A 14,281-nucleotide genomic window follows, 5' to 3' on the forward strand; every position below is an offset into this window, starting at 1 on the left:
TGGCTTTCCTCTTTTCTTGACACATTCAAACTTTACCTCTAAGAGCAGAGAACTTCCAAAGTGAAAAGGATTAATGTCATTTAAAGAATGATATTTTAAAAACAAAAACATATACATAAATGGTTGATGATTTAGCTCAGTGGTGCTGGCTGCCTGACTCGTGAGCTCAAGGTCTTGAGTTCAATCCATGGTACCCCCCCTAAAAATTTTAAAAATATATAATTTTAAATATATATTTATTAGTCTTTAAAAAGACTGACACATATTACTTATTAGCCTTTATCAATCTTTGATTTCTTATCTTTTTCCTATCACTTTTTTCTGTCACTTTATTTTATATGACTTTCTTCCTGGTTATAACATCATTCTGGCTTACTTCTTTTCTCAAGAATTCTGAAAACAATTAGAGACACATTGCTGACCATTAAAAGTAAAGGTACTTTATAAGATCTGTGTGGAATTCTTATACAATTAATAAAGTTTGACAATAAAATAAAATTTCTTTTGGTTTTTTTGGTGCCGGGGATTGAACTTGGGTCCTTCCGCTTGCCAAGCAGGCAGCAGAACCACTGAGGTAAATCCCCGGCCCAAAATAAAATTTCTTTACAAGAACTAAGACTCTGCAAGGACCTGAGTTCCATCCCCAGTACCAAAAAAAAAAAAAAAAAAAAAGAACTAAGACTCAACAGACTACAATCAAATAGTCACTTTTTTTCTTATCCATGACTTGATAGCTTTTATGTATTTGTCTGACAAATGACATTATATCCATCTACTAGGCCTGCCTGTCTCAATATCCTTACAGACTACAGAAAAAAACAATCCTGCCACTGAGTCTTACATTAAACAAAGACACGGCCCCAGCGCGACAGGTGAGGTTACCAAGACTGCTGACTTGACAGGGTGCGAAGCTGTGCGAGCGAGCCGGAGGGGTGTGAGCAGAAGCACCTCCCAGCCCCACCCGTTCCTTAGCTGTCTTTTTCCTTGGGGGCAGGGATTACATTTATGTTTTTGTATCCTCAGCACTTCTCATTTCTGGACCCAGAACATAAGTATTACTGAATCAGTGGCTAGATCTTTATTCTGCGTCAACTGACCTACTGCTGGACAACCAAGCTTAGTATCTGGGAGTAATTTTTTTAAATTTTTCTATCATATTCAACTGTTTCCAAGTCCTGTATGTTTTATTTCACAAAAACATCTGGAATCTGCCTCTCCACTGACACTGGCCTTCTCTTGGTCCTCACATCTTTTGCCCAGACCTTCTGTCTTCTAAATGGTCTCTCTGCTTCCTTTGTTCTCCTTGCCAGCCCATTCTCTACATTGCTAGTTAGAGCCCATTTTCTAGAAAAGGGATCTCATAAAATTATCATTTGGTTAAACATGTTAGTAATTCTCTCACGCATAGAAGATAAGTATAAATGTCTTAGTATTACATACACTATCAGGCCCCAAGCTACATTTTCCAGTCTGTATCATTCTGACCTGTTCCTCCCAACATAACCCTTCTAGCCTAATCCAAGGTCACTTCCACTGCTGCCCCACTAGAACATCATGCTTCACACAGACCTGACCATTCTCTGAATGCATGTGCTTTGTGCCTCTCAGTCTTCACGTTCTGACAGCCCTTTATGGAGAACCCCCTTCCCAACTCTGGAAAACTGAGACCAGTAATTCCAGACCCAGTTGAAGTCCTTCTGAGAATTCTTGTCTGACTTTCTCACAGCCCATCACTCTCCTCTTTCATTTCTACAGCACTTTTTACAAATCTCTAGTGTGGCTCTTATAACACTGTACTACGTTACATGAATGCTCTGTTCCATAGGAAAAATTAAAGGAAAGATTGGATTCTTATTTGTGTCCTTAGGGCTTAGTACTTGTGGTACTGAGTGGGGACACTATAAGCACTTGAATGAATTCCAAATCTTTGCCTTTCAGGTCACCTGGCTCCCATTCACTGCTCTGATTTTCATTCTGTACAGCTGTTCCCCACCATTATTTGTACCATTTGAGGACTCTGGGTTACGCTTTATGTTCCTGTTGTTCTGCTCCCATAATGGCAGGAAGGAAACTCAATACTGCCACATAAGTGATAAAGAGGTATACTAGGTCCATTAAATATTACTTCCAACCGAGTTTCTCAATGTCCAGCATGCTTGTAGCTGTACTCTAGTTAATATTTTTCAAGAAAAATTCTAGAAAGTCAACACTAACCCCACCTTGAGGACTGCAAAGTTTTGAATAAGTAACATGAATCTTAAAGAAAATAGGGCTATGGGTCCCATAGAAAAAGAAAATGGATGGAAGAGAGGATCTTCTGTAGATTGTAATTTCTGGAGTAAGTGTGTGTGATAGTTCCAAGGATGTTTCTCTGATGTTAATGTTTGTTATGCCCAAAGATGATCTCCCTCATTTCGAGATTCGAAGAACATCACATAGCTGCTTACACACACGCACACAATGCAGAAGTTACTAAAGTGGCAACATCATTTTAAGAAATTACTTCAATCAAAAGTTCTTAGGTGGAGGCTCAATAATTGTCTCTCAATTAGTTGTTTTTTCCCAATATATGCTTGGAATATTTACCTGAAGTTTTTTAATGACTGTTTCAATCTGTTCAGAAAAGTGTGTAGCAACAAGCTCTGCAGCTTTACAGGGCTTCAGGGATACAAGCTCCTGGAGTTAAAGGAAAAGATAAAGCCGGTCAAAATGGTATATTTAAATAGAATGCCCAAAGATATGAGATATGATTACCTACCTCAATATTGTCACAAGTGTCCACACTGTGTTTCAGGAGACCTTGACACAGGGCCTCCATTTAAAGTGTACATTGCAAATGAGAAAAATTGGAAATGTTTCATATAATAAAACAGAATTTGGCTTTTAAAGAGGGTAATTTTGAATTCTTAGAAAATGAAAGCACTATAAACTCTGGATTCTGGCCATGATATCTACAGGATGAACAGAAGGAACAAAAGCTTCCCGAGTTCTCTTCAATGAATCTCACTGTTGAGCTTTAAAGTAATAACTGCAAGGAATGGGAAAAAGTATAGCTGCAATTCCTCTGGCTAAGAATTCTAAAACCTTACCTCTGGTGCCTCGTGGATTCAGAAACCTGAAAGTATCTTAAGGAATCGACTTAAGGTGCTAAACCTTTTTTTAATTAAGTTTATTGATACATTTTAGATAGACATAATGATCACATTCATTATTGGGAATTTGTACCTGTACATGTATATCTTGATTCTTTTTTTTTTCCCCATTCCCCTGCCCTCCCTTCAACCCTCTTTCCCCTCCTTATTTACAAAAGCTTTGTTTCCATTTCTTCCTTCTTTTCTCATTTTCTTTTCCTTTCCCTTCCATTTCCCCGTCCCCTCCCTAGGTCCCCTACCCATTTAAACATTTTCTTCCTATTTCACGATATCTATTATACATTTTGGTCCTCACACTTTCAGTTTCTTACACCAGAGAAACAATGAGGTATTTACATATGAGTGTCAGATTTATTTCACTTAAAAGTATGGTCTTAAGGTGCGTCTATTTAGCTATAAATGTCTCAGGTTTATCTCTCTTTATGACTGAATAGTACTCCATTATTTTTTAAAAATCACATCTTTATCAATCCAGCATTTAGGCTGTTTCCAAGATTTAGCTATTACAAATTGTGCTGCTATAAACATGGGTGTGCATGTATCACTGTGGTATGGTGCTTTTCATTCTTTCTGGAAGATACCAAGAAGGGGAATAACTGGGTCAAATGGAACCTCTAGCTTTAGTTTTTTGAGGAATCTTTACACTGATTTCCACAGTGGTTGCACCAGTCTAAACTCCCACCAGCAGTGGAGAAGGGTTCCCTTTTCCCCAGAGCCCCTGCAGCATTTGTTACTGGTTTGTTTATTAATAACAGCCATCCTTTCTGGAATGAGATGGAATCTCAGTGTTGTTTTAATTTGCACCTCTCAAATGAAAAGGTACCAAATCTTTTTTTTTTTCCTTTCTCTTTTTGGTACCAGGGATCAAACTGAGGACCTTGCACTTGGGAGGCAGGCAAAGCACCACTGAGCTAAATCCCAGCCAATAACGTACTAAATCTTAAAGGAGACTAAATATCAGTACTGTAAATTAACCACATTAATAAGACCTATTTCTGCCAAATCTAAGATTTCTAATCTGTCCTATCTTTGAAATTTCCTTGATGTCACTGGCTATCTTTTTCTTCTTGAAACTCTCTTCTTTCTTGGATTATATGCTGCCTTTCCAGGTAGCCGTTTCTAGTTGGGAACACTACTCAACCAACCACAGCCACAAGACACAGCTAAATGCAAAGACTAAATGCAGACCAGCATAGCATATTATCTAGTAAGACCTACACAAGTTATTATAACTGAAACATTCATGATATATTTAATAATTATTATTAGGTAGTATTTGTAAATTAATAACAATTAGCTGACACAAATAATTATGATGTACACTAACAAACTACATCTCAAAAAAGAGTATAAACTAATCTGTTGCACAAACAAAAGATATCGTGTAACTAATTGGAACAATAAAAAGAATTTATTAATCACAAGAATTTAAAAACTTAGGCAAAATAGATAAATTCCTAAAAAGTATAATTCAATAAACTGATTTAAGAAACAGAAAGCCTTGGGCCGGGGATTTAGCTCAGTGGTTTCACTGCCTGCTGCGCAAGCGAGAGGACCCGAGTTCGATCCCCAGTACCAAAAAAAAAAAGAAACAGAAAGCCTTAATCAATTTTCAACCATAAAGAAATTGGTAGGTGAGGGATGTGGCTCAGTGAAAGAATGCTTGCTTACCACAAGTACCTGACTTTGATCTCCAGCACTGGGAAAGAAAACAACAACAACAACGACAACAAACATTTTAAAAAGGTAGTCACGATAGCACACACTTGTTCCCACTACTCTGGAGGCTAAAGCAAGAGTTGCCCAAGTCTAAGAGTTCAATGCCAGGCTGGGCAACATAGCAAGACACTGTCTCAGGAAAAAAAAAATAAATGAGTAGTCAAAAATCTTTCCATATGGAAAATAAATGGCCATATGGCCTCATTGGAAAGTTCTAGTAACTGCAGTGGTATCTTGGTTCACAAACACTTTTGTTTGCAAAAAATCTGGCGTGCAAACAGAAGCCTTTGGCAAATTTTTGTTTTTGTTTGCAAACTCTGCATTGGGTGACAAACACAACTGCAGCCATCTTTCTCACACAAACACAAACGTGGCCAGCTTTTCCAAAGTCATGAAACAAATTAAGTTCTGAACTAAGGTATCACTGTACTTAAGGAAAAAATAACTCAAACATTAACCTCTTGCAGAGGAGAGAAAAAAGAAAATTTCCTCAGCTCATTGTATGAGGCTAGCGATATTTTGACACTCTAACCAATTAGACAATATAAGAAAGGAAAACTAGAGATCAATCTTATTCATGAATATTGATACAATATCTTGAATAAAAATGAAATCCAAATATATTTTAAAATAATTTATCAGTATCAAGTTGAACTTATCTGTGGAATTCAGGGTTGGTTTAATATCAATAAAGTTTATCACAAAAACAGAATAAGAGAGAAAAGGTGAAAAAGTTACTACTTCATGAGGAAATCCTCAGCATACCAAAGATAAAAGGAAACTTCCATAAAAAGCTTTTCAGTAAACATCAGACTTATGCTGAAAATGAAATTTTAAAAAACACCATTAACAGTAGCACTAAAAAAAAAAAGCTGTAGCTGGGTGTGGTGTTGCAAGTCTGTGGTCTCAGCACTTTGGGAGGCTGAGGCAGAAGAATCACAAATTTGAGACCAGCCTAGACAACTCATTGAGACCTTGTCTCAAATAAATAATTTTTAAAAATTTCTTTATTTTTTGATACTGGGGATCGAACTTGGGACCTTGCGCCTGCAAGGCAGGCGATGGAACAGCTGAGCTAAATCCCTAGCCTGATAATTTTATTTTAAAGGGATGGGAATGTATCTCAATGTGAAGGCCCTGGGTTCAATCCCCAGTACAGGGGGGAAAAATAAGTTATGACAGTAAATCTAAAAAAAGGATGAAAAACCTCTATAGTTAAAATCTTAAAACATTACAGAAAGATAATACCATTAGGCATGGATTGGCAACTCAATTTATAAACATTATCAATTATCTTCAAAATGATGGACAGATTCAATCAAAAGCCTGTCAAAATCATGAAGTTTTCTTTCTTCCTTTTTTTCTTTTTAATGGAATTTGGTAAGTTAATTCTAAAATGCATTTAGAAGGAACATAAAGATCATAATAGCCAAGACTCTGTTAAAGATATCAAGACTTACCATACAGTACAATAATTAGCATGATACAGAGATAGAAAGGTAAATCGGCCAATGAAAGAGAAAGACCAGAAAAACAGTCCAAGCATATAGATCCTTGCAGTGTATCTCTGCAGAACAATGGGGAAAGGCAACTTCTCAAATTATTGCTGCTGGGAACACTGGACACATATAATTTTAAAAATCAATTGGACCACTACTTCATACCACATACAAACACTGCTTTTCGATGGAATGCTAAAAATTAAATAAAAAATCAAGGGTTAGGGGGTCTAGCTCAGTGGTAGAATGCTTGCCTAGCACTCATAAGGCCCTGGATTTGATCCCAAGCACGCAAGGAAGGGAGCAAGAAAGCTTTTAGATGACAGATAATAAAGGAGGACATCTTTTGTTTATCTGTACTTGGATGTATAACAGACTGGCCTTGATCTAACAAAGAAGACATCTTCTTAAGTATAAAGGGAGAAAATCGATTATTTTGATGATTAAAAAAACAACTTTTCTTACAAAGAACAACAAAAAGATTGAAGGACAGGAGCCACAGAATGGGAGAAGATATTTACCACACGTATGTCTAAAAAAGAACTAACCTCCAAGATACATAAAGAAATTTTACAAATCAGTGGATATAAAACATTCAAATAGAAAAATGGGCAAAAGGCTTCAATGAACACATCACAAAAGAGAATTTAAATGGCCAATAAACATGAAAAGGCTGTCCATGTTATTTGCAATTAAGGACATATAAATTTAAAACATAATGAGTTACCATTACACATCCAAGATTGGATGAACATAGGTGCTGAGACTGGGAGAGTTTTAAAGTCTAGCAAGGATATACAGTTGATGGGAATTCTCTAATGCTGGCATCCACTGAAGCTGAAGATATCAATCCCAATTACCTACCCATCACATATCCTAGAGCAGGGATTATCAGTCATCTCGCACCATAATCACTTGGAGGACTTGTTAGAGCGTGTTGTTGGGCCCTACTCCTAGAGTTTCTGATTCAGAAGGTTTGAAGTGGAGACTGAAACTGCATTTCTACCAAGTTCTCAGCTAAAGTTGGGCACCAGACTGAGAACCATTGTGCTAGTGAGATGCACGTGGCTGTGCTCAAGATAACGTACAGTACATAATATATATTAGATACATACATACATACATATATATGATCATGTACAGATTATTTTTAATAGTCCAAAACCAGAAACAACTGAAATGTCCATCAACAGTAGAATGGAGAGACTGTTATGGTTTGTGTCTAGATGTGGCCCCAAAGTCTCATGTGCCCATAGGTAGGGTTTTTGAAAGGTGATTGCATCATGAGGGCAAGACATCATGGGTTCATAGCTAAACGTGATGTTGGGAGGTGAAGCCTGGTTGGAGGAGGTGGGTCCCTGAGGACATGGCCTGGAAGGGCCCATCTCCCTTTCTCTTCCTTTGATTTCTGTTTCCCAGTTGCCATGCCATGAGCTTGTCAGCCCCTGCGCCATGCTGCCCTGCCTTGAAGCCAGGCAACTATGGACTGAAATCTCTACAAACTGTGAACCAAAAATAAACATTTCTTCCTTAATTCGTGGGTGTCAGGTATCATGTCTCAGTGATGAGCAAAGTAACTAAGACACAGACTGTGATGTATTTATAAAATGGAGTATTATACATAAACATAAACTGCAGCTAACAACAACAAAAGATACAAACCTTTCAAACAACATATTGAGCAAGAATAAGACAGAAAATTCAGAGTGCAATTTAAGTTCAAAACCAGGCAAAACAAAAACATACTTGGGGATGCATACAGATACAGTACCGCTGTATAGAAAGGAAATTATCACAACAATGGGGGTGTGACAGGGATGTTGGTGGGAGGGCAAGGTAGAGGCAGAGGACTGAGAGGGAAAAGATATAGGAAGAATCTAAAGTAGTAGACATACGATGCTTTTAGAGCTGAGCTTAGAATGTTTACTTTTTAATTTTTAAAATTAAACTGTACATTTGCTTTATGCGGTTTTATGAATTTTTTATTTAAAAACAAAATACTCTTTAAAATTCAATGAAATATGTTCTGCCTGTATTGGTGAAATCATCTAAACCAGAAATTCTTCACTAGGAATCCACAGGTCCAACCTAAAAGTGGGTTTTAGAAGTCTTTGGATTCCTGAAGCTAATAAAAATCATGTTCCTAAGCACATATGTAACATTAAAAGGTACAGGTCCAAATTTTTCATTAGAGCCTCAAAAAAGGTCCAGAACTCCAAAAGTACTAAGAACTACTAAGTTAACATTGTATATTGTCAAAAAATTATTATGATAACTTTTCCCTATGTGCTTTTGTTGATTGTTTACATTACTGGAGACAGAAGTCCTTCAATAAAAGTCCTTTCATATGCTTGTAATCATGGCCTTAAGAGAGATGAAAAGGTTTGAGGTGAAACAATGTGCAGATGTGATTAAAAAAAAAAAAAAAGAGTCAGCAGAAATAATTTTTTTGTAGCAAAAATACTTCTTGCTTCTCTCCCATGAGTTTCTTGCTGAATAATTTGTTTGCTCATTGATTAATGTATCACGTTTCACATTATGCAGAGAGACACAGCTTCATTTCTGGGTGTCTGGAGTCTGTGTGCTCAAACCACTGCATAATGCAGATGAATTAAAATGAAGAATGAACCATAATGTAACTACGGAGATCTGAAGTGGATGATGAAAAAGGAAACAAAACGAATACTAACGGGAAACAGAGGTAAAACTCAGAACTGGAGGAAGAGCTTGTTGGGTTCTTTCACCGAGACCCATTCATCTTGTTTGGAAGATGGTAAGATTAAACAGGATGGCCCACTTTCTCTACCCTACAGACGGGAGGGTGGCAGACGCACCAGACCACACACCTCTCACTCCCTGCACCAGGTTTCATACTGGATGCTCACCTAAGGTGCTGCCCACATGTCTTTCTAAGTATGAAAAGGCTTTAATCCTCACGTAAATCAACATCAATAATATGGTATCTGCCACTGCTTAGTTAGCAGAAAGTTAATTTGGAAGAATGTATTTGACAGGAAAATTTTAAAAGTTTTAGTGAATCAGTACCTCAATATGATCCATTGCTTTGTGCCACACAGACTGCTTCTCCTCGGCACTGTGGCCAGGAATGGATAAGATGTTGTGAATATAATTAAAGGCTTCTTCCTGAAGAGCACAAGACAACATGACTTACTCACCCCTTCACTGGAACTGTATTCAGTCACTACCTACTATCTGTATCAGTCTTCGTAAATATCTATTATTTGAAGATGGAAAACCATTTAGAGACAGTTAACTGAGAGAAAACAGACATGAAGAAAAAGAGTAATTATTTAAAGTCCAGGGTAGAATCTTAGTAGTTACAAGTCTGTTCCAATTAATTTTGGTCTCAATTTATTAGCCTTCAGTGACTTAATAGAGTAATATCATACTTTTCCTTTTGGCAGTCCCTTCCCACATTCCCAGTTTCATCTCAATTACTCTTTTCCTTGTCTAGTATGCCCTATGTACACTGATTTTCATTTTATCTATACAGTCTCTAGTCAGTTCCTTGAACATGTCCACCCCCCCCCAGGACCTTGCATATACTGTTCTCAATCTGAAAACACTCTTCCTTTGGCTCTTTGCTTCACTTGCTTCTCAAATTCCAAAATTCAGTTTCTATGTCACTTTCTCTGAGATTCCTTTTCTAGCTCCTCTGCATAAGTTAGTCCCCCATTATCCTCCAAAGTTGCACCCAGTTTCTCTTACCCAGCACTTATCACAATCTATAATTATATATTTGGTTTTGCTTACTATCAGTCTCTATCTAAACTAAACGTAAATTCTAAAATTCCAACAACTATATCTGTCTTAATTATCAACATAGACTTGGCTTTATTACAGGAACTAAATAAAAACCTGGCAAATAAAGGAAGAAAACTTTGGGTCAGCAAACACATGACTAAGTATTTCTACTGAACAGCTATTTCTACCTGATAAGAGAAGGGAACTGACTAAGAAAAAAGAGTAAAGCAATTCTTAACTTGCCTCTCTCAGAGGGGTAAAGCAATTCTTACCTCTCTCAGTGGGTCACGCAAGTAGCAATCAATAATTTTGTCATACTGGTGCTCTCGTTCATACATAAATTCACAAATTTGATAGCTAGAATGTAAAAGGAAAACATCAGTGTGCCAAATGGGCATTCAGTTATTAGCTTACTGGTTTAACAAGTTTGCTCAGTCATAAAGGTAAATATTTAAGAAAAATGAATAATGTGATTTATAGAGTTAAATAATGTTGTACAGGTTAATTATCCCTAATCTTGATGCTCAAAGACTTTCTGGATATCAGAGCATTTCAGATTTTGCATTTTCAGATTAGGGATGCTCAACCAGTAAGGTATGTGGTCAATATTTCAAACTCTAAAAATCTCCAAAATCTGAACACTTCTGTTCCCGATCTTCTCAGATAGGACTGTCAGCTTGTATTAAGTATTTAAGGGAGCTCAGTATCTGCCATTCCCCTCACTGTTAGTTTAAGATGCTACTGAATACTATGTTTGGAAGAAATTTCCATGCTGGGTACAAAAAAAGTTAAAGAAGTGATGCGTCACATAAAGTCAATAGGTGGTCTGGGAATTTAGCTCAGTGGCACCACGCCTGTCTCAAAAGTGCAAGGCCCTGAGTTCGATCCCCGATACCAAAAAAAAAAAAAAGTCAATAGGTGAGGTATCAATTCATTATTTACATATGTAGTTTTTCTGCTCAGAATTAAGTATGTCAAGACATTAAACAAATAGCAGTGTTAACAGAATGGATCTTATTTGCATGTCCAATTCTGCATCATTTCTACTGCACATAACTCAAAAATCTGCAAAATACCATGGAAACATTGTTTTTAAAAATCTAAAATAATAAGACATCATAAGACTTTCATATTAAAACAAACATACAAAGATTTCAAATTTCCCCTAAATTTCTGAAAATTTTACTAATTTCTAGAATTCAACTGAAAGGCAAAAAACAGATAAGTTTTTTTTGTTTTTATAGAACTTTTCTTAACTAAAAAACATCAATGCCTCAATCTACTGAGCTTCAAGTTAAAGAAATATAATTTAATTATTCTATGCAAAATTAATACATGATTTCAAAACAACTTACAACTCGGCTTTTTCTGCCATACAAATGAGCCCGCTTTCTTCAAACTGAACTATGCCACCAGCCTGCAGCAATTCTAAAAGGACCTGAACATTAAAATAAATGAGTAAAAACACTTTGGAATTTATTTTTATTTACCAGCTCTATAAAGATCCATTCAGCCATGTGCACTATTACTTTTATTTTTTTATACTCTTACTTGATGACATTTTGGCTTGCATTCACATATGCAAGGGGTCATACTGCTGTTACGATACTGACTATACTGTATTTAAGTCATTAAAGAGAGGTGGCTCTGCTTTTCAGACACAGAAAGAATGGCACAGTATTTGCAAATAAAGCCCTGAATGTTGAATGGGCCCACCAAAACTAGGCTAAAAATGTCTGCATATATCTTTTCAACAAATGAGTTTTTGTTTGACTCTTTTATGTCTTATGGTTCTTTAAAATCCATTGTCCACATATTTATGTCCACATATTTATTGTCCACATATTTATGGACTAATTTTTAAAAATTAAACATTGTGTTTTCTCTTAGCAGCACTATTCAAAAACTCCAAAGGGCAGAAACAATCCAAATGTCTATCATCAAATGAATGGACCCACAAAATATGGTATACACATACAAGGGAGTATTATTCAGCCTTTAAAAAAGAAGACAATTCTTATACATACTACAACATGGATCAACCTTAAGGACAATATGCTAAGTAAAATAAGGCAAACACTATATAATTGCACTTACAGGAAGTACCTAGAGACAGAAAATACCAAGAGACAAAAGTAGAGTGATGGCTGACAAGGGCTGGCGCTAAGAGAATAGAGACTTAGAATTTAAAGCACATGGTGGTTCCGCTTGAAAAGATGAAAAAGTTCTGGAGAAGGACAGTGATGCTGACCGTACAACAATGTGAACAAACCTAACACTACTGAACTGTACACTTAAAATGGTACATTTTATGTTATGCATATCTTATAACAATAAAAACAAAAATATTGGGGTTCATATAATTAATTTTTATCACACTAAGTAGCTGCATTAAAAAAATGTGACCAGGATGTTGTGCTAGATTCAATTTTTAAATAACCCCAAAAAGATACAAAAGAAGCACTACACACTCAGAGCAGTGTAAAAAAGCTCTTGCCTGTATTTAAGTTCAAGATCTAGAGTAACAGAACTCTTCTCAGAAGCTTAAGAAAAATTTTAAGAGTACTTTTCTATATTATTATATTATATTATTTTCAAGTTAAATAAAACCTATCCAAATAGTATATTTGAAAACTTAAAGTTAGGGCTGGGAATGTAGCTCAGTGGTGCCACCTGCCTCCCAAGCACAAGGTCCTGAGTTCGATCCCCAGCACCAAAAAAACACAAAAAACCAAACAAACCCTATGTTTTGAGCCCTATAATGTACTTCATATAAAAAATATGAAGCAAACTCAATCTGCTTTGTCAGCTTGGAAAAAGTAATAGAAATGCCATTGCTGGATCCAAATTAACCAACCCATTAGAGCTGACTGTTAAATTTCCAGGAAGTTAGCAAGCCAGTTTTTTGTGGGGGATTTTTGCTGTTCTTTTTAATTTTTTATTTTAAATTTTTATTTTTATCTGTACATGTTTGCAGTACGTGATTACATTTATCATAGGGAGTTGGTACACATACATAACACATCTTAATTTTTTTATGTCCCTTTCTTTCACCACTACCTCCATCTTTCAGTTAAGAGGATAAATTTAAAATACTTTAAATGATCTCTATAGGTCAAGAAATTGTGAAATTCTATTTTCAACACTCAGTGCTACTGAACAGTTATTAAATACTATAATTTATTTCTGATACTTCTGTCAGTCCTCCTTTTTCCTTTGTCTTGGGTGGAGCAATAAGCTTTATCACTTTTCAGTTGCCAATCTCTTTGATTCTCTGAGCCAGTTATGTTCACTGCCATCAAGCCTTTTCTGTTCCTTCTAATGTCACTCCTAGGTCTGGTTCTGTGGACACCTGTAATCGCAGCACTTGAGTGGCTGAGGCAGTAGGATCACCGTGATTTCTGAGCCTAGCCTGGACTACGTAGTGAAACCCTGTCTCAATAAATTAAAAAATATAGAAAAGAAAAGAAAAAATGTATTTGGTTTGATTGTAGGTTTCAAAAGAGGAATAAAACAGAAAAGCAAATTTTTGCCACAAAATGATTTTTGAAAGTCAGACCCGTAGTATTATAAAGCCATCCAGAGATACTCTAGGGTCGACTTTTCTCTACTTATTATTTTCTTGGCTCTGTTTTCTGTTTCCTGTGATTCACACAGGTCATGGAGAGTATAATTCCCTCACAGAAACACGGCTCCAGAAGTCATCCTTTTCATTTATCTCAAGGCCGTCTTTCTAAATTCTGGAAAGGGTGACTGAGTTGGGGTCACCGACTGTAATACAAATGGACATTTGCTGCCAGCCAGTTTTTAAATACAGTGATTATTAAAAATTGAATTACGTTAACAATAAATTAAGTCTAAAAACAAAGGTAACTGATGATACTCAAAACTCACTACTTCCTAATTGTTTTATTACATTTTACCACTATATATCCTGTTGAATTTATTATTTTCAATGTAATATAACCGTGTGAATGGTGGAAATACATACAGGTGTATTGCTGTTCATCTTCTCAAATGACAACAGGTTGGCAGGTGAAGCCACCAAAAGTGGAGGGTTACTTACAATACAGAAATTGCCAGACACACACATCAGCAAAATGCTACAGAATGCTATAAAAAAGGAATGACAGAGACCTAAAATAT

The 14,281-nt window shown here is 36.2% G+C and overlaps 1 protein-coding gene across 8 annotated transcripts in view; it reads right to left on the reverse strand.

Annotated features, from left to right (window-relative positions):
* The window catches only part of Vps8 (VPS8 subunit of CORVET complex), a 228,157-nt gene that overhangs the window by 94,806 nt on the left and 119,070 nt on the right, over window positions 1–14,281 (reverse strand). For all 8 annotated transcript variants that reach the window (XR_015441160.1, XM_087187025.1, XM_087187022.1 and 5 more), the window contains 4 exons: window positions 11,491–11,573; window positions 10,408–10,492; window positions 9,416–9,514; window positions 2,587–2,676 (listed from right to left, as the gene is read on the reverse strand). Coding sequence is in view for 7 of the 8 variants with exons in the window: in XM_087187025.1 (XP_087043151.1) it covers window positions 2,587–2,676; window positions 9,416–9,514; window positions 10,408–10,492; window positions 11,491–11,573 (357 nt within the window). In the remaining variant the exon portion in view is untranslated. The remainder of the gene's footprint in view (window positions 1–2,586; window positions 2,677–9,415; window positions 9,515–10,407; window positions 10,493–11,490; window positions 11,574–14,281) is intronic.

This window comes from Heterocephalus glaber, unplaced genomic scaffold (genome assembly GCF_053883595.1).
Source record: "Heterocephalus glaber isolate CG9 unplaced genomic scaffold, H.glaber_assembly_v1.0 deba00001504, whole genome shotgun sequence".
NCBI classification, from domain to species: Eukaryota; Metazoa; Chordata; class Mammalia; order Rodentia; family Bathyergidae; genus Heterocephalus; species Heterocephalus glaber.